Genomic DNA, 23,770 nt, shown 5'->3' on the forward strand with positions numbered 1-23,770 from the left:
GGAACCTCGCACTGCCCGGTTCTACCTCCTTCCCAAGATCCACAAGCCTGACCACCCTGGCCGACCCATTGTCTCAGCATGCTCCTGCCCCACTGAACTCATCTCTACCTACCTCGACACTGTCCTATCCCCCCCAGTCCAGGAAATCCCCACATACATTCGAGACACCATCCATGCCCTCCACCTCCTCCAAGACTTCCGTTTCCCCGGCCCCCAACGCCTCAACTTCACCATGGATATCCAATCCCTCTATACCTCCATCCACCATGACCAGGGCCTCCAAGCACTCTGTTTTTTCCTCTCCAGACGTCCCCAACAGTACCCTTCCACCGACACTCTCATTCGTTTGGCCGAACTGGTCCTCACCCGAAACAATTTCTCCTTTGAATCCTCCGCCTGGCTACGTAGAACAGTTGATCTTCCGTAATTACATCGGCACCACTCTCCACCTCTTCCTCCGCTACATTGATGACTGCATTGGCGCCACCTGGTCCCACTTCCTCCAGACCAAAGGGGTAGCCATGCTCCCACTTCCTGCAGACCAAAGAGGTAGCCATGGGCACCCGTATGGGCCCCAGCTATGCCTGTCTCTTTGTTGGCTATGTAGAATAGTCCATCTTCCATGGTTACACCAGCACCACTCCCCACCTCTTCCTCCGCTACATTGATGACTGCATTGGCGCCAGCTCATGCTCCCACGAGGAGGTTGAGCAATTCATCAACTTCACCAACACATTCCACCCTGACCTTAAATTTACCTGGACCATCTCTGACACCTCCCTCCCCTTCCTGGACCTCTCAAATGACTTGACACCGACATTTTTTACAAACTCACCGACTCCCACAGCTACCTGGATTACACCTCTTACCACCCTACTTCCTGCAAAAATGCCATCCCGTATTCCCAATTCCTCCGCCTCTGCCGTTTCTGCTCCCAGGAGGACCAGTTCCACCACAGAACATACCAGATGGCCTCCTTCAATTTCCCTTCCCACGTGGTTAAAGATGCCCTCCAACGCATCTCATCCACATCCCGCACCTCCGCCCTCAGACCCAACCCCTACAACCGCAACAAGGACAGAACGCCCCTAGTGCTCACCTTCCACCCTACCAACCTCCGCATAAACGATATATTTCCCTCCCCACCCCTTTCCGCCTTCCGCAAAGACCGTGCCCACTGTGACAACCTGGTCAGGTCCACGCCCCCCAACAACGCACCCTCCCTTCCTGGCACCTTCCCCTGACACTGCAGAAATTGCAAAACCTGCACCCACACCTCCTTCCTCATCTCCATCCAAGGCCCTAAAGGAGCCTTCCACATCCATCAAAGTTTTACCTGCACATCCACCAAGGTCACGGATTGGACTAGGCCACTGTTTGGTCTCTGAGCGCTACTCACTTAGCCCCTGTCTGCAAGATTGCAGCATTCATGCCTTTCCTTGTCTACCATGCCATGCCAGTTACTGCATTGGCATTGCCAAAAACCAAGACCTAACTGTACTGCCAGGATGACAAGCTCTTTTATGCAGGCACACAGATGTGCTGCCTGCTGGTAGGAACCTATCCAGGGCAGGAGGAAGACCTGGCTGTATGGCCCACATTGGCATCAGGTGAACACAGCATGTGCCAGCTGCCTGCATGGCAAATGCACTGTATATACTTTCAATCAACTGGCCTAGTTGGAAAATAAGTAGTGGCTACTTCTCAGTCTAGTCAAGGGTGGACCACCGTCAGTCAAAAGGTCACAGTATTGTCAGTTAAATGAACAGTCCGCATACTGTTCAGGAGCTTGACTATGGTCAGTCATCAGTTGGGGATATCCACTGTCAGTGGATCTATCTGACTGTAGTCCGGAGAGCAGACAACCAACCATCCTCTGTGGGTCAGCACCAGCAGTCGGAGGAACCGCCTGTCATCAGTCAAGGAACAGCATCGACAGCAGTCACTGTCTGGTCCATCACATCTCGGACTGCACCTCAACGTCTGTCAGAACCCTGGGGTGAATGCAGTGCTGGGTATTTGTCTGACAATTGTGAAGGAGATTACAAGGGGGAGCCTGTAGGGGCAGCTTCTCATTGCCAAAAGGGGAGGTGGAGTCAAGGCTGGGAGTGGAAAGCAGAGACATTTGTGGAGAAGAGAACAAGGGTGGTGATGGACAGCAATGTAAGATGCATGGGGTACATGTGAATATCATCAGAGGGCTATGGACTGGTTGGAGTGTTATGGGCAGTGACCACCACCGTGATGTCAAAAGGGAGAGTATAGAGGAACAGGGTAGACATCATTAAGGTGTAATCTTGTGGTTCAGGGAGCAGGGAGAACACCTGGAGGTAAAGTTCAATGTGGTGGGACTCCACATGGACAGTGGATAAATGGATATGGGCTGTTGAAGTTGTGCATTAGGTATGGGCAGGTGATGAAGGGATGTGATAGATCCTGAGGAGCCAGAGGAATGATCCAAGATGAGGGTATTGAGCTGGAGAAATCTCTCCTTGTAGATGATATTGGTCTGGGACATTGGGCCCTTCAATGCATCTACCAGTTCCAGTAGATGCTAATTGGATGCAGGAGAGCATCATGGACAGCCAAGGCCACAAAGCCAGCATTTGATTTGCATTATACTTGCAGACTGTGGACTATATTAATGTCCTTTGTGTTTCCTCTTGTTGACTTTCCATAAAATCTCATGTTTGGACTTGTCCGATTGTTTGCCTGGGTTTTCCCCTACTGGACAATGACTTGACGCATCTGATTATTGGGCACTGGGGGCAAGATCGTGGGGACTCAGCAGATCTTCAGATGGTCTTGTGTCGAAAAACAGGAAAAATGTGTAGCCTGGTGGTTAAATGATAACGAGGGTGAGAGAATGAGTTTGTACATGTGAAGGAGTGTCAGCCGTTTTGGCTATGTGCCAGGGCATCAAGACTCTGTGACTACTATGGCATTATGTTGCCAGTGAGTGACACCGCCAGATTACCAAACCTAGTCGGGGTGCACAGTTGGCATAAGGGATGCCCGTCTTTCAGCGGATATCTGCTAGGTGACGAATTGTTCTGGGGGTGAAGAAGATCGAATCAGGCCTGAGGGATTCCATAGGAATGGGATAGGTTGTTAATGAGTCGTGTTTATTAAGATACGATAGAATCCTTGTGGCAATAATATCTTCAAAAAACTCAATGTGACTCTCACTAAATTAAACATATGCAGCATTCAGCCCAATTTTATTTCCTATTGCTGTCTCATCATAAGTCTGATTCTTTTAAGGGTAAACCTCTGGCATAGAAAAAAGGGGAATGTTGTGATATGATGCAAATGTACCTTTTAAGTAAGTGTTTCTTAAACTAATATCACTCATTACTCACCTGGAGTCAGGATGGGATATTGTAGTCCCATGCCTCTGAGCTCAGTATGTAGTAGCAGCCATCCAGGTAAGCTGTCTGTTACAGTTAACATTGCATGTGTAAGTTCTCATGTTCAAAAAAAAACACCCAGTTATTGTTTAAAGATCCTTGTCACAGGATTGATTTGTTTCATTGAATAACAAAATGTGACGTTGTCTGAGTCTGCAGCGGGAAGGATATTATTAATCTGGAGAAGCTTCCAGAAGGATTTACCAGGATGTTGCTAGCACTGAAGGGTTTGAGTTATAAGGAGAGGCTAAATAGACTGGGACTTATTCCACTGGAGCTTGGGAGGTTGAGGGGTGACCTGACAGAGATTACAAAATCGTAAGGGTTACAGATAAGGTGGATAGCAAGTGTCTTTTCCCTAGCCTGGGGGAATTTCAAGACGAGGGGCATATTCTTAAGATGAGAGGAGAAAAATTAAAAAATACATGAGGGGCAACTTTATTACACAGAGAGAGGTTCGTGTGTGGAATAAACTTCCACAGGAAGTAGTGGATGCGGGTACAGTTGCAATGTTTAAAAGACATTTAGACCAGTACACGAATAAGGAAGGTTTGGAGGGATGTGGCAAGGTGGGGATAGATTAGTTGTCAGTTCCGGACAACCGGAAGCGGCAGATACAAATCACTATAAATTCCGGAGGAAAGATCACAGAAGCACTTCACAGGCGGCTCCCAAGCACTGAGGATGTCACCGAGACAGGGGACGAAACGTCTGCAACACAAATTCCCAGCTCGGCGAACAGAACCACAACCACGAGCACCCGAACTACAAACCTTTTCACAGTGTTTTGATAAATCCATCTGAGAGCAAACCATGCACAAGTAAAAAGGTGTGTCTGCTCATCACCTCAGGAGAAAGGGGTGTTCTTCGACCAGTGTCAATCAGTGAAATTCGGAAAGGGACAGGGCGCTGAGAGCCATCTCCCTGACATTGCTTCTGACCCCTCCTCTACCACATCAACCCTGCTAACTTCAACCAGCTCCCACCCACACCCGCAGCATTACTTCCCCTGTAGCCTGGGTCATCCATGATTCTAGGACTTTGGTGGTAGTCTTTTGGCAGGTATTCCCAGTGGTGGACATAAGAGTTGAAGGCCTCTGGCTATCATGATAGCTGGGACCTCCACCACTGGGGCCTGGATTCTATGGGAAGAACTGCCATTTGTCTCGCCATTGCTTGATTAGCAGCTCACATGTGCAGGGCACTGCAATATATTACTGTGATTTCAGCCTGAGTCATTCCTCTAACACCAAGAAGGACATACATAGCAAATACACAGGAATACCATCACCTTCAAGTTTCCCTTTGTCACACACCATTGTGACTTTGATATATGTTTCCATTCGTTCTTTTTGGCGGATCAAAATCCTGGCACTCCCTACAAAACAATGTCAAGAGGGCACCTCCATCAAAGCAGTTGTAATAGGCCAGGAAATGGGTGAGAAACGCCTGTCTTGCCAACAATGTTTGCAATCCCAAAGACAAATGGTTAAAAAAAAAAGCACTTATCCATCGACTGAAAATGTCAAGAGTATTTTTCAGAAGTGAGGTAAAGCAGAAACAGAAATACTACATTGCCCAATTAAATAGATAGCTGTGTATTTTAGTGGAGGTTGATGATTTATTGGGCTGTTACACCAATCAAGATGAAAGATGCTGGTGCTTAACAGTGAAACAATTTTCTGCTTTTGACAGTGTGAGGATCAACCAGCCCGGATACGTTTAGCTCAGCCTGGTGAAGCTGCCTCATTTTCGTACAGAGGGTTTTCCTAAAAATATTAAGAGAGAGAAAAGAATATGCCTCTTAATGCCAGAAATTGTCAATTTTTGATGAAGAAGTGTACTGGACACTAATCATCCACAGCCCACTGAAAGCGAAGAGACAATTCACATTTTCAGCACTGAATTAATTTCCATGCAAAGCCCAGCTGTGCAAGAGTAATGCATTAACTAACGTCATTTTTATGTTTTTGTCGGAAGATTAATAATTCATACGCTGTGCATTATTTCTGCAAATAAGTGTAAAGAACATAATTGTGGAATTATGTTAAAGGTCATGTGTATTTCTTGTTAATGATATACTTATTAAACTTCTTAGCTGACAATTTCAATGTGTAACAAAGATGAATATGGAATCGTGATTATAGTACATTTGGTACAGTACTAAAAATACTTAAACGGTAATTAGGCTGCCCATTTCATCCATACTTACATAAGGTGGAGTGATTATAAGCCTTGTCATTTCAGAGTATGTTGTCACAAGGGGCCTAGTTCTAAGAGACAAGGGTTTTACTTGGAGAGGAGGTTATGCTTATGCCTCGGGCTTGAACTTTCTATTTCACTGTTTTATTTCACCTTATACCATCTATTTATTTTATCTTCATGTTTGGCAGCAACTGTGGCATTCACTGGGGACCACATTGCAACTTTCTGATAGTTGTTTTGACTGAAGAAGGGGGTTGCCAACTGGATTTCTGTCCATGAATCATTCCATTTTCAGCATAGTAAAGAGGCATATATATTGACTGCAGTGACAATACTGTCAATGATCCACACAGCAGATCACCTGTCTCTTCTAATCCCATATACCCGACTTGTGTCCAACATTGATCTTGTTGCCACCTCAAGACCAACAGCTTCAGGTGGAAGAAGGTCATCCTCAGTCTCAAGGGATTTGCATACAAATGTTTACCTACATGAATGAAAAATAACGCTCCTTGTAGAAACAACTAACCCGAGGAAGGCACGGTCCTTCGCGCCTCCATCTTCAGTGGTAGATTGCACAAAGCCAATGATGATATTCAAGTCCTAAACTCTGCCCAGAGAGGAATTTCAGAAAAGTGATGTTGGTTGATGTCCGTGGGAAAGGCAGGGTAGACGAAAGAAATGGATTAAAGAAGTACGGAATAAATAATAGAGAATGGATATGGATTTTGTAATGTTGATCGTTTTTACTTTATTTCACTATGGCAGCCTTTTATTGAGCACATATATGAATCCCTCAAAACCCTTGTCCATGTAAAAGGCAACCCCATAAATCTTACCCTTAAAATTTGGATATTTACATGAGTTATATACTGTATTCCTTTGGGCTACCCTGTGAACCTGTGGCATTACTCTCTTGCCAATTCATTAACTGACCAAAAGATCCTGAAAAACACACCGTTGCAATAGATAAAGTTCCAAAATTTTGCTAAATTTGTATTTCAGGTGTCTGATCTTTACGGAGCACTAGCATTTGGTTCAGTTGGTATTTCATGCTTTTAGGTTGAATAGTAAACAATGAGATGGCTAAATGCATATTCATTTTACTAATCTTGATTATTAATTTCATGTCAGTTAGTCAAGCTGTCTGATGTCAGGATACCATCCACTTAAGGTTTTCTAGTGTATGCTGATGACGTGTCTACCTGTGCCCTCTTCTTCCAGCTTTTCCCATGTACAAGCAGCAGTGTGCAAGATTATTTCACATCCCTGGAACTCAATCACAGGGGAGATGGCTGTGTTAGTCCTCATTCTTCAGCATAATATACTTCTTGGCCATTTTCCAATATCCTTCTTCAGTTTTCTTTTTAAATAGTGTTGTCCACATTCTTTTATGGATTCTGACTCAAATAATCACTTATTTTAAAACTTCACTTGGGTTTTAAACAGTAATGAATGAACTGTCTGGTGTCAGGGAAATCTGACCAAGTACTTTGGACAGTCATTCTGCTCCCACTACCTATTGCCAAGCATTTATTTTGAAAGATCTCTCCATGTGTTCCTATTATTTTCATTATGTTGATTTAAAATACTCACATGCCACATTGCAACTTGCTGTAACCTATCCTTGCCACCAGGTGGTGATTGCTGAAAAGATTCAGATGAGCTCTCATTGCGTCTCACCTCTAAGTGGTCCAGGTATTCCAATAGCCAAAGGGGACTGCAGTTGTGTATCACTGTCATGCAAAACATCCATCAAAGCAGACTTTGGTAGACGTTCCCAGGAAATTGGAACTTCCAATAGGCTTGTGTCTCGAACTGTCCATGAAAGTCTTTTAAAGTGAGAACATTTAGAGATTCGTAATTCAGTAAGGTTTAATAGTTATTCAGAGTTATTCAGGAAAGGTTAGAATGCCAATGTCTACTCTAACTCCTGGGTAACTACTGAACTGAAACTGCACCAGCCCCACAACTACAAGTTCTCTCCCCCTGCCACGTCAAGTCACAGAGTAATACAATATGGAAACAGGCCCTTTGGCCCAAACTGGTCCATACTGACCATGATGCCCTCTCAGCTAGTTCCAATTGGTCCATATCCCTCTGAACCTTTCCCGTCCATGTATCCAAATATTTTTTATGTGTTGCTATTGTATTTGCTTCAACCACTTTCTCTGGCAGACCGTTTCATACATGCACCACTCTCTACATGAAGAAGTTTCCCCTCAAGTCCTTAAATCTTTCCCCTCTCACCTTAAACCTATGCCCTCTAATTTTCAAATCCTCTTCCCTGTGAAAAAGTGTATGTGCATTCATCCTATCTATGTCCCTCGTGATTTTATACAACTCAATAAAGTCACCCCTCATTCTCCCACGTTCCAATCCTGGCCAACCTCTCCCTATAATTCAGGCCTAATAGTTCTGACAACATCCTGGTAAATCTTCTGTGTGCCTGTCTGGATTCCTGAGAAACACTCCCCATCCAAAGACCCCAACCAGATTCCATACCCTTCCACACAACCCACTACGACTACCGCTGACTTGAGAGTAGTGCCACCCTCGACCCCTACCTCTGGCCCGAGCCCTGGAGCAAACACCACCCTCCGTCTGCTGGATCCCCACACTGGCCAGATCCAACAACCCCTCTCACCTTTCAGAACTGACACCATTATCATCATCACCCCTCCCCTTCCAAACATTTGGGCAAATAGACATGCTTCTCTCCCCCATCCACCTTAGGGTGACCCTTCCCTGGACCTGACGCACACCCCGCTAATGTGGGAGACCCCACAACAACCTCTGCTCAGATGCTCAACAAACTGTAGTCATTAATTCAGTTACCTGGTACTGTGGCGCCTTCCTGACCCACCCACCTGACATCTCAACCACCCTGGTGTGGCCACAATACAGGCACCTCAGGTAACGGGAGAAGAGAAAATGGAAAGAAATGCTTCTCATGCACCCCACCCCCCACCCCAACCAACTCCCCACCACTACCACCACCTTTTCCTTTTCTTTCATTCTATAAGTACCAATATTCAGCGTTGTTTGTAGAAATAATACTTGTGGAGCCAGCATCAATAACTCTGTGGAACAGAACAGAGGGAAAGGGAGTGGAGTCCCATGACAATCTAAAAACACAAGGATGAATAACTTGCCTTTATCTCCCTGAATAATCATTCAGCCTCAGGATCCAGCTGTACCCCAGAGTGTAGCAGCCTAGATGACACTGGTGCCAGCAAAATAATTGTTCTTTCAGTCTTGTAGATCTGCAACTAAGGTTTACTGTCATGAGGCTCGGGCAGTTGTACAGACCTTAGATGGGAAAGTCTCCAGGATATATTAATCCCCTGGAATACATGTTCCTAGGCCTAGACAGGTGATATGCACTTCAGCTGTCGTATTCCTGCCCAGAATGAAAGCAGTAGGGGAAAGAGACTCATTGCTAAAATGGCCCTGTTCAGGGTTTATTCATTGAATTTGGAAAAACTGTTTGGAAACAGGAAAAGGCTGCTTTGCTCTTTCCCCTCATAACTTCTCCCACCTCACCTCCATCAGAGCCACTTGCTTCTTTTTTAAGCTATTACACACCTGTTTATTCTGTACAGGTTGGGAATATGAAAAGTAGAACATTTCAAACAATGTACATGCAACATCTATTTAATGAAATAATATAAGCTCACTTAAAATTCATCTTAAATATCAGGATAAATATATAAGGCAAATAAATGCCTTATTTATGCTTGTTAACATTATTGCTCAGTATAAAATAAAGTCAATCAATTCAATTATAGCCATCTTTGAAGGTCCTTCACGAAACACTTTTTAAAATGCAATTGAAGTTAAGTTTCTTAAAGGCCTGGATGTTGTTTGTGGATTAAGCCTTGGATCCTTATGTCTGCTTCTAAAGATTTAATGTGTCCCTGGTTTTAAAGATAAAGTGAATGATCATTTGCAGGCATAATTTTACAGCAGCTTTTTAAAGGAACCATTTTAGTCGGTTTAAAACGAAGTTTTGCGTAACCCAACCAAATGGATCTCGCCCAATTAAGAAGTCATTCAGGCTACATTGCTAATTTATCCAATCTATTCCTTTGTCATTTCAGAAACCTTCTGGCTTTTTATCATTGCTAGATGAAGAAAGTCAGACTCTTCGATCAATGGAACAAAGCCTCAGCAAACGGCTGCAGTCCCATTTGGAAACAGCTCATACAAATGCTGTTTACATGTCGACAAAGGATGGAAATGGGAACATTCCATCAAAGGACCCAGGCTCAGCCTTCACGATCATGCATTACGCAGGAAAGGTGAGTTTACAGGAATGAGTGATTAGTCACGTATGGTTAATTAAGGGCAACATTTAAATTTGAAGAAGCCATTAGTTCTATTGATGAAATTCAAGAATAATTACTGGATTCTCCTGCTCCACAAAGCAGACTCAAAAACATTTTATGCAACATCATCTAGCCTAGTTAAAGCAAATGAGAGTATTTTACATGTGATGAATAGTGTATACCACACGAGGAAACCACAGATTCACTCGTTGGCTGTCGCCTGAACTATAGATGAAATATGAACATTGTCTATGCAACACCATTAAATAATATCGTGGATGTATTGTTATTCACAAGTATTGCTTGGTTGGCTGTATATTTCACAAGTGGAGATTCATATGATGTAGGCTGTAAAATTTTATGCTGTTCAGTTTATTAGAAAACTAAAATGTATTAATGACGAGACTCCTAGTTTAATGTTTCAGTGCACTAATGGGAAAATGCTGCCCGTTGTTCAATAAAATTGTAATCTGTTTCTCTGTTCAAAGGGAAAAGACCCTCCCACCCCAGTGTTATTCAAAGTACAAAGATCGCCCAGTACTCTGGGAAATACTCTGCCCTCAGCCATTACCAGGACAGATTAACTCATTATGATATGGAGGATGAGAAAGAGCAGTAACAATGACAACTGCCAGAAGAAGGTGGAGGGCAAGAGGACACTGAGCAAAGGGCTGTTACCTGCTGAAGTGTTCAGTTAGCACTTCGATACAAACCTTATGCAGCAGCAATGCCTCAGCTACACTCGCTTCTTTACAAAACCTGTCACCAATTATTTCACCTGCAGCACTCGCAACTCACGCCTGTGTCTTGGACAGTGCTGCTTGTAGATGTCAAGGTTCCTGTCAAAAGGCAAGGCGCTGGAAAAGCACAGCAGGTCAGTCAGCATCCGAGGGGCAGGAGAGTCAACATTTCTCCTTCAGAAGGGCTTATGCCCAAAGTATCGATTCTCCTGCCCCTCGGATGCTGCCTGACCTGCTGTGCCTTTCCAGCGCCACACGTTTTGATTCCGACTGCAGTCCTCACTTTCTCTAAGATGACAAAGTTAGCTTTAACTTTATAGTCATGTCTCCCCAATGACTGCAGAAGGTGGCACTAGCATATCCCATAGTTTTACCACAAAGAACAGCACAAAATGATTTTTTTTTTCCCCCAAATGGACAGAGCAAGAGGGCAGGAGAGCATTGGAACATTTCTTTGAGTGCTCCCTATCATCATCCTAACAAGCTCAAATGAACGGGATTCCATCCTGTCAACGTAAGCATGATGCAGCTCTCTGTCTACTATCCCAGCAGTAGGCATGACATGCGTCCTGCTTCACCCCCAATGCTATCTTCATTCCAATCAGGCCATTTTTTTACAGGTTGATTATTAGGTGACAAGGCCTATTATCTTGGCTCACGACCATGACCAGGAACAGGAGCAGGAGCAGGACAGATCTCCAATGAGAATTGTGGTGAATATTATCAAGCAAACAACTATCTGCTCATAAAAATATTCCACTGTCTAGTCTGTTCAAGAGGGAATTTCCAGCTGAGTACCAAGCTGATATCCATGTTTTGTGTTTGCCTCGTCACCATCACAATAGACCAGTCCTTAGCATCACCTGGATAGCCAGGCCAGCATGAGATGTAGGATCAGAGAGAGGGGAAGGAAAAGAGAGGCAGAGGCCACAGCACTCTGCACACTTGGACCCAATTTCCTCTAGTTTAATTCAAGAATTTTGTCCTCATGTCACGACAAAAATAAACTCTAACATAGAAGCCAGAACCAAAACACATTTATCATCCAATCCAATTGTGCTCCTTTAAGATAGTTCACATATACAATAATCCTCGATGGTTATTATGGAACGTGTTTCTTTTCATATGCTATGCTTTGGAAGCATTCTTCCTGTGGTCTCCTCAGCCAAAATGCATTGCTTTCCCTCAATGTATGGTAATTTTGTAAGTAGAGGCAACATGAGTATGCACATTGGCGCCTATTGTCCTGGCAGCAATCCCAATGATTTCCTCCTTCACCAGCTCACTATCCTGACTTTAACCACCTGTAAAATTATTGGAATATCAGATGACACGGTCCATCACCTTAGCAGGAATAGATTGGGAAGGAGTTGGCAATGGTAGGATGCTGAGAGAGGACAACAGGCCATTCTCCAAAGTTGTTTCAACACAACTAGGTGACTGAGATGCTTCGGAGGCCCTATTCAATAAGGTTCCTCCCAGCCAATGCCAACCATGGAACCATACAGCATGGAAACTGATAACACAGGGTCCATCAGCATGGGTAATACTGCATTGTTATTGGAGGAGACTGCTGTATCCATATTGGATAGAATGCCCTCTGTATTTTGTGGGATGGGGCTCCAACTGGATACTAATTAAGATTCTCTGCCAGTATGTCACTGCACCTAACATTCTCCAGCAAATATCCATGAGTTTTCTTCAGTCATCTCATGGTTCTGAACAAACCCTCTAAAGTCTGTCCCCTGGCCTTGGTAGCCTCAAACTTCCCCTCCTTATGATGGCCAGCATGCATTCTTTAAGCAGGAAGATATTACAGTCAGTTTCTTTGATGCATAGTAACATGCTGTTATCTGGAGTTATGCACATCTTTCTACTGTCTTGAGAATTGTGTGAGGTATTTAGAGAACGTGCCTCTCATTATAGTCAGTGTGCAACATGAGGGTTGTGGGGAAGTGAAACCTGGTTAGAGAGAACAGATGTAAAGAAATATGTGACATTGAATATAAGAAAATTAAAGTAGTTAAAAAAGGAGCCATGTGAATAAAATCCATGTGATAACCGATGAAAACATAGGAAGTGTACCAAGAGCATCAAAAATGCTCTTCGCTTAACCCTAGCTATATAATTGAATTTCTTCCAGCATTTCCCTATATTTAATGTAACGTACACCTGTTTTCTCATACTTGTTAAAAGGTGTGGAAATGAGCAAAGCTGGGGGAGAGGCCATACAGGGTTTATTCAAAACCACTCCTCTTTGACCCCTTGATCTCTCGAAATATTTTGCACAGCAAATTCAGGTGATTCCATGATCCACTTCACTGTCTCTGTTCTCTCTGCACACTACAAGCTCCTGCCAATCAAATGCACTACAAATTCTTTCTGATGAATTGTGGAATAGATATCTAGTGGATTTCCTATCTGTTGGAGACAAGAGCATTTAGTTCTTTATCTTGATTCCTGAACCAGGTCTTCCAAGGTAGGATCAAAGCATCTTGGTGCCCTCTCTGTAGTTTCTTCAGCAATGTTTTCACTCAGAATTGTGCCCTTGTCACCTGCATGTAAAACATACCATGTTCCCATTGAATGAATTTGGCTGGGTCCTCGTGTGGTGCAGTGGTAGTGTCCCTGCTCTGAATCAGGGAGGACCCAGTTCAATCCCATCTGTTCCAGAGGTGTGCAATAAGTTATCTGAACAGGTTGATTAGAAAAATACTATTGGTTAATTTAGGAAAAAATGTTGGTTGTCTTCAAATAGCGTCAAGGCTGCTAAATGTGCAGCTTTGATGGGCAGGCGATCTTCTTGCTGACAGTTTCTATGATACGAATAATTAAGTTATACAAAAATCACCCACTAACTGAGTTGCTTGTAACGGCAGACTGTGAGTAAATCTAGAAAACAAAATGACTTCAAGTGACTGACACAGTTTTTGAAGATCGAGCCGTATATTTTTCCCTTGATTCTAGTTGAGGGAGATGCTCTGTATTTGTGAAAGGCTGCATTTGTGTGAGTCTAGATTAGAGCGGTGCTGGCAAAGCACAGCAGGTCAGGCAGCATCTGAGGAGCAGGAAAATCGACGTATCGGGTTGCCCAAAGCGTCGATTTTCCTGCTCCTCGGATGCTGCCTGACCTGCTGTGCTTTGCCAGCACCGCTCTAATCTCGACTCTGGTTTCCAGCATCTGCAGTCCTTGTTTTTACGCATTTGTGTGAGTGACCACTGCCTTTGCGAAAATGGCGGTTGAGTCCAGAAATTTGCAGTTCCACCCTTAAGCTTGTTTTTTGTGGGAGCAGGAATGTGGTCAAGTGGGATTTGTGTCTGCACAGTTCACGAAGATAGATGCTCCATTAGGTCACTGTCTCCAGTGAAGTGGAACTTTGATAAGCTTGGAGTGTGAAAACTGGAGTGTTCAGAGTAGACTTGGCAACTGTATTTGCTCTTTTAGAATTTCTTTGTGCACCCCAGGCAGGATGCACGTTGATGGGAACATTCTCAGCTCTACAAATCTGACTTTAAGCATTGGATGCCGGTGTATTGGAGTTTCAGTCAGGAAGTTGAGCTGGATAGAGGTCAAGGTAGGTGACCCAGAAAAACTGAGGATGCTGTAGGGTACCGAGCTCAGATAAAGAGAAAACCTGACTCGGAGATCCAGCATTGTGTCGCAAGCTTAAATATAAAGAATTAAAACATTAAAAATCCTTCCACCATTTGAAATATCAAGCTGTAAATTGTGTACCCTAATCATTACACTGCCATATCCAGTCAGAGAGTCATAGAGATGTACAGCATGGAAGCAAACCCTTCAGTCCAACTTGTCCATGCTGACCAGATATCCTAAATTAATCTCGTCCCATTTGCCAGTAGTTGACTCTCTAAACCCTTGCTAATCAAGTACTGATCCAAATGCCTTTTAAATTCTGTAATTGTACCAGCATCCACAATGTCCTCTGGCAGCTCATTCCATACACGCAACACCCCCTGCGTGAAAATGTTGTCCCTTAAGTCCCTTTTAAATCTTTCCCCTCACCTTAAGCTTGTACAGTCTAGTTTTGGTTTCCCCTACCCACATTGACTATTGACCCCACCTATGCCCGTCATGATTTTATAACCTTCTATCAGCTCACCTCTTAGTCTTCGATATTCCAGGGAAAATAGCTCCAGCTTATTCAGCCTCTCCCTATGGCTGAAACCCTCATGTTAGAGAGGCACTTGTTAGGTTTAGACTGGAGCTCCTTGTTTACAGAAGAAAAGTTGAATTGGGAGAAATGACAACATGGGGATTTTTTATCTTCAATTTGATGAGATGAAAACAGAGAGAGCTGAGGAGTCTAGTCTTTTGAATTGATAAAAAAATGTAAAAAAGGAAATTTCAGCTGATTGTGAATAGCGATGGAAATAGCTCAGTCACTTTCACAAAGCAACAGATAAAGGAGGTTTAGAGATAGGTTGACTCTTGTGAACCGGAGGGTGAAAGTCTGAGAGACACAACACCTACTCTTCCAATTAACAGCAATGTCTATAAAGTTTTCAGCACCATGATGATCCTGCCTATTTTCAGCTTGGGCTTCCAATAATGGCCAGTGCTGCTATTGATGGTATTTGAGGGGTTGATAGTGATATGTTAGCAACTGCGCTATATTAACAATCTCAGGTGCCTTGGTACTGGAACCTGAGTAGAGAAGGTTCAATTGAAATCTTGTTCAACCATGTTTTTGTATCTAGTGCAAGTCGTTAATAAATGTTGGTTAGTTTTCACTGGTATGGTATCCCCTGGTTCTCATCCGTCAAAGGTTTCCAGAACATGCTGTTGATATTTATACAGAAATATGTCAGTATAGCCTATTAATGCAGCAAGCAAAATAAACAACCACAGAAGAGAAGCTGTCAGAAGTGTGGCGCTGGGCAAGCACAGTAGGTCAGGCAGCATCCGAGGAGCAGGAGAATCAATGTTTCGAGCATAAGCTCTTCATCAGGAATGACTCTGATCTCCAACATCTGCAGTCCTCACATTCTCCTAGAAGAGATGTGTCTCCTTTTTATGACATACCGAGGTCTAAAAGTCTCAAGTTTTTTAGTGAATGCATGTGCATTAGTCGGATAGGGTAGATATCAAGGGGGTAACCCAATAACTTCAGCTGTAGATGTGTCCGAACATAGCAGCTTTTGAGTCTGATTCTAACTTCAATATAATTGATCTTCAACACATTTCACCAATTCTCATGAAGTCTTTAATCATTAAGCTGTATCTGTCCTTCTGAAGGAGGAAGTAACCTTCAGCAGCATCCTGCAGTTTGACTTAAATTACTGAAGAGCAGAGAGAGCTAATGAGAGCCTCAGTTCAGATTATCCTGCATTCCCAGCTGAAGCCAGAAATCCATATCTGGCAAACGATGATGTCGCAATCTGTTTGAGAGGGGTGTCATTGGGTTGAAGAGTATTTGGGGTAAGGGGGTGGCGTGGTGGTAGTTTGGGGAGGTTGTTGGATCAGGGATAATCAGGTCGGATCAAGATTCATTGGGTTGGCCGTTGTTGAGTAGGAGTCGAATAATTCAGGTGAGGAGATGATCAGCTCGGGGGTGGGGAAGGGGGGAGGATGGTGCAGAGGATGGGCTGGTCAGATTGAGTGGGGATAGTCAAGGCAAGGAGCCAATCAGACTGGGGATGGGGGAGGGAGTCAAGCCAAGCATAGTCAGATTGAGGTGGAGTAGGAGGATTTGGGGGCCAGTTGGAGTGAGGGGATGGTCAATCAAAAGATTTCAGGTCAGGTTGGAGTATTTGATGGTGGGTAGTTCAGTCTGGGTGGGGAGTTGGGTTATGCCAGATTGGAGACTAGTCAGTACAGCGTAGAATAATTGGATGGGAGTTCAAGTTGGGGGTGGTCAGGTTGGAGTAATCATTTATCTGGTCAGGATATTGCAGAGAGGAAATGATCAGGTTGGTGGGGTGCTGGGGTGGTCAGATTGTATCAGTTGGTTTGGGGGAGGGGGATTTGAGAGTCACTGGCTCATTTCTGAGCTAGGCTAGGTATTAACCAGCGTAACATTTCCTCGATAAATATTCAGGTAAGTCTAATCCTGTGATCAGTGTTGGACAGTATCACAGAGGATCCTTGGTGACAAAAATCTCCCCGGGCAAATTCATCACATGCCCCCAGTCTTCCTGAAAAATGCCAGAGTGCTATTGGAATCCTGGGAGGAACACTAATTGTACAGTTCACTCTTGGAGGGTAATCTTTTTCTACTTGTAGTCACTGCCTTCCAGTCACCACTTCTCTTTGGAGAAGGATGACAGAAGGGAGGAAGTGAGTTTGGCAATGTCAAGAGGGTAAGAGAAACCAGGATGGGACTGGGGAGTGGGAGGATGGTGATGAGTGGGAGGGTAGGGCAGAAAGCAATGAATGGGAGCAAAGAGCTGGTGAACAACTGCATAAAACAGAGTTTCAGAATCCAGGAATAGGTGAAAGTGCACATTGGCTGCAGAAATTCGCCAGTGATTCTCAGACTGCATCTTCCAAACCAATGAAAAATTCCATCTAGAAGGACAAAGGCAGCCGATATATAGAAACATTATTACCTGCAAGTTCCCCTCCAAGCCACTCGCCATCCTAACTTGGAAACATGTCAGTGTTCCTTCACTGTCACTGGGTCAACATCCTGGCATTCCCTCTCCAACAGCACTGTGGGTGGACTGGAGCGGTTCAAGAAGGCAGCTCACCCACACCTTCTCGAAGGGCAACTAGGGATGGGCAATAAAATGCTGGCCAGCCAATGACACCCACATCGCACAAATGAATTTAAAAAAAAAAAATCCACTTGATTAATCTTGCCAGGTTTGGCTTTCATCCTTTAGTTTCCTGTGGTGGGGAAGTCTATCATTCCTTCACCTATGGATGAGAGCGTGGCATCCCAATATGAGATGTGGGACCCTGAGTTAGGGGGATGCAAGCTGAAATTTTGGAGCCACAAACCCTGCAGTAGCAGTGGAGCGCTGATTGAGCTGAATAAAGTTGTCCTGTTATAACAGGCTCCCACTCTCACAGGCTCCACACACTCAGATTTATCACTAATGACAATTTTCAAGCCTTAAGATAGGGTCACAGTGGGAAAATGTTTTGGGTAGTAGTGACAATAAACTCCATTTAACCACTGCGAGGTGTGCAGCTGTAATAATTCAGCGTGCAGCTCTTGATGGGCTGTTCCATGCATGTATAAATGCACAGCTTGGAGAGAATACTGCTGAGGGGGAAGGGAACATTAAGGGGAGGTGCGGAAGAGTTTAAACCTTGGGCAGACCCTCTGATGGGTTCCAAAGGGGGGCCATAATAAGGGCTGCTCAATGTCCACATGAAGCTGCTGGGCTGGGCTCTTTGCATGAGCCTCTCCTGCCACTAGTTAAAACTCGGCAATCGCAGGTTAGCTATCCAGTTAATGTCCTCAATCAGCTGGCAGATGGGCAAGCAATCCAACACTAGCACCCGTCACCCAGCTACTGGTAATGCTGTGACAGGAACAGAAGTGGGAACTGAGGTTTGGGTATGGTACTCAATGGAGTCATTTTGATCTCCACCATTTCATATTCCCACCGGCACCTTTTCAAGGGGCAGCTTTTTCACACAGAGGGGGATGCATGTATGGAACAAGCTGCCTGAGGAAGTGATGGAGACTGTTACAATTACAGCATTTAAAATGCATCTGGATGGCTAAATGAATGGGAAGGGTTTGGAGGGATATGGGCCAAGTGCTGGCAGATGGGACTAGATTAGGTTGGGATATCTGGTTGGCATGGACAAGTTGGACCAAAAGGTCTGTTTCTGTGATGTACATCTCTCTGACTCTATGACCTAGCAGTTAGGTTGAGGGTACATTCTTAAGTATATTTTGTGCTTATTTGTTTGTACATTTTATTTAAAGTACCAATACTCTTTCTCTACTCCCAGTCAAGACCTGTGGCCTGACCCCCTGCACCATTCTACCCTGGTAGACATTTGTTGGAAACTGACACACAAGTGATGATAATGATATAAATGACCCTCCTTTGTGAAAGACTGACCAAGAATTAGAACTGTGAACAGCCACTTAGACCAGATTGAAAATACCAAGTGTCATTTTGAAAGAAAAATGACCACATATCCCTTCTCATATATCACTAAATGTCCAAGTATAAGAGAATGATGTCCATTGCAGGAAAATGGTATCTAAGTAACATGTAATGCACACAAGTGGGAGTCTAAAGGGTATGTTTGTTATATATAGCCTCAAGTCAGGACTATAAATTTGTTTGATACCGACTGATATCACTGGTGCTAGCCATTTTAAACTATAATCACACAATGGGGAAATCAGGATACTAGATTAGTCTCCTGGCTCTTAATATCCGTTTGCATAATGGCCTTTTAGTGCTGATCAATTTGTTTTCATCTTCTCATCAGTGCATGTGTCAAAAATAGCCTTCTCAACTGTCATCTAACCTCTGCCCTGGGAATGCATCTGGGAAACAGCTGCAGGCCAAAGTACTCTCTGAAACTGAAACTTTCATTCCAGCTGAACACAAAGAAGATGGATTAATCAATGAGGAAGCTTTCAATTTTTCTCTCTCTCTTTAGAGTGATTTCCCAGACATAACAATCAGCATCGTCTGATGCAGGCTCAGTGATGAATCTGTCGAACTTCAAAAGGTTGCTTGACATGCAAGTGGAGAATCAAGCTCCTTAATATTCCTGCATGACCCTGCTTAAAACACTCTCATCACCTCAATGCCAAATCAAGAGAGGGAAGAGAATAAAGCACTGTTAAGTGGCGTAATTTATGTAAGGTTCCAACACCTTTGTACTCCAGTGATTTCATTGACGTTCTGTAAGTCTGAATTATTTTCCTTGTAACCAATACAGGTTTATTAAATCCCTGGACATTTCATCCTGGACAGCAGATGGACAGGGTTGAGGGATTGCTAGTTTTGCAGCACTTCCTTGAAATGGTGTACATTGCTTAAGTTGATGGAAAGACATCTGGTTGCTGTCATATTAATTGGTGTAAAGGGACAATTGACATGGGTGCTTATGGTACAGTGGTATTGCCTGTGCCTCTAGGTTGGAAGGCCTGGGTTCAACCCCATGTTCTCCAGTGTTGTTTTATAATCTGTCAGAGCAGGTCGATTAAAAAACTTTTTATTTTAAATATTCAAAGGGCGGAGTAAACTAGAAATTACATTCATAGTATGTCAACCACACCATCCAGGTATCACAATACTTTCAATGAATTGATTATTTTTGAAATGCAGCTATTCTAATATAGGTAAATACAAGAAGCAATTTGCACAGAGCAAGGTCTCACAAACAGCAAGTTAAGATAATGACCCATAGGGGGCTTCTTGTGGTGTAGCGCCCTTCTGCCTGCTCTGAGAGGCTCAGGTTCTCTGAATAGGTTGATAAGAAAAAAATAGGATGAATAAACTGCTAATCTGCTTTCTTTTTGCTGTTATTAATTGGGGTGAAATATTCAGTTATGCAACAGGGAGAAAATGTCTTGTATAAATGGAACCAAGAGGCACTTTTATCCACAGGCAGCCAGAACCTCATCTGAACATTTCATCCAAACGTTGCAATTGGTGCTATGCCTTTATGGTTCCTGCAGGATGCAATCTTTCAGTGTCATTATGAATCTTCTTCTACTCACTTCCTATGAACCATGCTGATCTAATTCTTCTATGACTTGAGTGTCGATGTCCAAATATTCTGCAGAAATATGTTTGAGAGATTTTCTTCGTTTTTGTTTGAAATGTTAATTTCTGCACGAAAGCAAACTGGAATTTGTTCAGGGGTCCCTTCTTCGTGTGACTAGAAAGTGTTGAACAGGCAATTCTATTTGGTGAATTTGCAGTCAAGTCTTATCTTATTCTCACAGGACTGATCCAACCTCGATAAAATAGCAAATTGTAGTAGGTCATATTCAAACAGCACATTACTCTGATAACATTATAATTTAAGGTTTATGATTTATTATCTGCTCTGACCGACAAAGAAAGAGTCAAGTTCTGAACTGAAGAGCCAAGCGGCTTGACTTTGGCCTTAGAGTGTGAAATGAGGAGAGTCTAGGATAGCACAGTCTTGACAAAATCAGCTTTGAAAGACATCAACTAAAAAGTGATTGAAAAATAAATGGTATGTGAAAATTACTTTGACCCAACCTTAAGTATAGTACGACTGAGTGCAGCTTCAATCTAGCAAACACTAAACTCAGGATTGATATTCGGGGATTGTTCTTCGCTATCCTGATATAATCCCCCCGAGAGGCCGGAATCCCATCACCAAGTCGCCCTTCATTTACTTTTGGAGAGTCCTCGACACTGATCCAGCTCTCTCAGAGCCAGCTTTCAGAATGAGCAGAACCTCGGACACTCTTTATTTCTTTCTTTTTCTCTTTTAGAAATTAGCTGAAACATTTTAAAAATTCACAATAAACAATAAAGAAAACAAAACTTCAAAATAAACTCCTTTTCAGTAGGAAGACACCAACAGCAGGAAATAAGATACACTGACTATGTGGTTCCAGGCTGTTCAGAAGTCAGTCAGTCTCCTCTCCTCCTTAATACAGAAAAGTGGAGAGCCTTTCACTCTCACTGATCCAGCTCCCTCAGGGCTAGCTATCAGATTGAGCAGAACCTTGGACACTCCTGTTTTTTCTTATATTTTTTTAAAATTTATTTTCCTTCACACTGCCGCCTAACTGCGGTAGTGCTTATTATTTCTATCCCCAGCACCCATGTTGTGTGTGTGCAGGTGTGAGACACAGTGAAAGACAAAAGGTGCACCAACCTGTATTCAGTTTCCACCACCAGGAAGAAAGGAAACACCCAAGTGGCCAGTGACAAGCAGTGCCCTTCTCATCAAAGGGCAATGCTGCGTGATCAAACAGTGAAGGGGAGGGCAGGGATTAACTCAAAATAGAGTTGGAGGGGGAAATAATGCACTCCACTCCCTGTGGCGCCCACCTCTCCCTGAACAAATCCAGAGTGTTAGTTGACACTGCGTGCTCCTTTTCCAGAGATACCCGGGCTCTAACATAACCGCGGAAGAGGGGCAGGCAGTTGACCCGAATGACCCCCCTCCACGGCCCGCTGCTTGGAACTCTTTATGGCCAGTTTTGCCAGGCCCAGGAGCAGACCCACGAGGAGGTCTTAAAAGCTGTCCTCCCTCCTCCATACCGGGTGCCTGAAGATCAGGAGCGTGGGACTGAAGTGCAACCAAAAGCAGAGAAGGAGGTTTTTAAGAAAATCAAAAAGGGAGTACAAACACCCACACCCAATATACACATGGTCCACGGACTCCACAGCGCCACAGAACAAGCAGTTGGGCTGGGAGTCCATGAACAACCGCAATCTGCGGTTACAGGGGACTGCTGCGTGCAGCACCCTCCACCCAGATCCCCGAGAGAAAGGGGGAGGACTCCCGCATAGAGAGCCCTCAACTGGGGAACACTCTTGTTTTTTTTAATCAAAATTCTCTGTTTTTTTAATATATATTAAACCCCCACACTACCTCCTAACTGCAGTAGTGCTTATTTTTTCCCCAGCCCCCATGTTGTGTATGTGCAGGTGTGAGACACAGAGAAAGACACAAGGTGCAATTCAGTTTATTCAGTTTCCACCACCAGGAAGAAAGGAAACACCCGAGTGGGGGGTGACTAGCAGTGCCCTTCACATCAAAGGGCAGTGCTGTGTGATCAAATAGTGAAGGGAGGTCAGAGATTAAATCAAAATAGAGTTGGAGGGGGAAATAATGCACTCCACTCCCTGCGGTGCCCACCTCTCCCTGAACAACTCCAGGGCGTTGGTGGATACCGTGTGCTCCTTCTCCAGAGACACCCGGGCTCTAACGTAACCGCGGAAGAGGGGCAGGCAGTCGGCCCTAATGACCCCCTCCACGGCTCGCTGCCTGGACCTGTTGATGGCCAGTTTGGCCAGGCCCAGGAGCAGACCCACGAGGAGGTCTTCAGACCTGCCCTCCCTTCTCCATATCGGGTGCCCGAAGATCAGGAGCATGCGACTGAAGTGCAACCAAAAGCAGAGGAGGAGGTTTTTGTGGAAATCAAAAAGGGAGTGCAAACGCCCACACCCAATATACACATGGTCCACGGACTCCACAGCGCCATAGAACAAGCAGTTGGGCTGGGAGTCCGTGAACCACTGCAATTTTCGGTTGCAGGGGACCGCTGCGTGCAGCACCCTCCACCCCAGATCCCCGAGAGAAAGGGGGAGGACTCCCGCATAGGGAGCCCTCCACTGGGGAACACTCTTGTTTATATCTGTCTACAAAGGGTCTCTGATTGGACCAGATTAACAGTCCTAATCAGGGATCTCATATCCTATAATGCCGACCTGGCTTACTTCGTTACAGCCATGACATATCCCACAATTGCTTCTATGACCAATAACGTCTATTAAAATAAATGTGAATTCCCAGTAGCCAACACAAAGGAATTTCAAAACAAGATGTTAAGTTTTACTTAAACTGCCTTTTACTGGATGGCATGCACTGAAGCAATGTTCGCTAAACAGTACCTCAGTCTGCAGCTAATGTTTCTAATTACAGAAAATATCCCCATTTTAATATTTAAAATGGTCAACAAAATCTCCTTCTATGTTTATGCTTTACTCTGTCCTTAGATAACAGACCAAAGCATTCATTCTCCAGAAAAAAATTCCAAATTAATTCTTAGCTCCTTAATCCTTTGACAGCAGAATAACATTTAATCTTCGAACAGAGTTTCAGAATACGAGGTTCCCTGGTGATCCCTGCCTATAGCCAAGCTGGGTGAATCTTTCTGTTTTGTTGAAATACTTACAGCCCTTATTTCTTCAATCCAAGAGTGACTCCCTCCACACACTTGCATAAAAACCATAGAGATTTGTTGTTTCTGTCTTTCTCTCTCCTGCAGATCCTGATAGATGGAATCTGCCTGGGAAGTTCAGTGATATTTTTAGAAAAGCCTAGAATCTAGTCCTATATTAGCTACACATGAATCATGCCCTTCTCAAAAACCGTAGTCAGGGCTTTGTGAATCACGGTTGCCTTGTATCCAGGTAAATA

At 44.0% G+C, this 23,770-nt stretch overlaps 1 protein-coding gene across 1 annotated transcript in view; it reads left to right on the plus strand.

Moving 5' to 3' along the window:
* The window catches only part of myo16 (myosin XVI), a 375,473-nt gene that overhangs the window by 241,926 nt on the left and 109,777 nt on the right, over positions 1 to 23,770 (plus strand). Inside the window, exon 25 of the mRNA XM_043691191.1 lies at positions 9,719 to 9,919. Coding sequence (XP_043547126.1) covers positions 9,719 to 9,919 — 201 coding nt within the window. The remainder of the gene's footprint in view (positions 1 to 9,718; positions 9,920 to 23,770) is intronic.

This window comes from Chiloscyllium plagiosum, chromosome 6 (assembly GCF_004010195.1).
Source record: "Chiloscyllium plagiosum isolate BGI_BamShark_2017 chromosome 6, ASM401019v2, whole genome shotgun sequence".
Lineage (NCBI taxonomy): Eukaryota > Metazoa > Chordata > Chondrichthyes > Orectolobiformes > Hemiscylliidae > Chiloscyllium > Chiloscyllium plagiosum.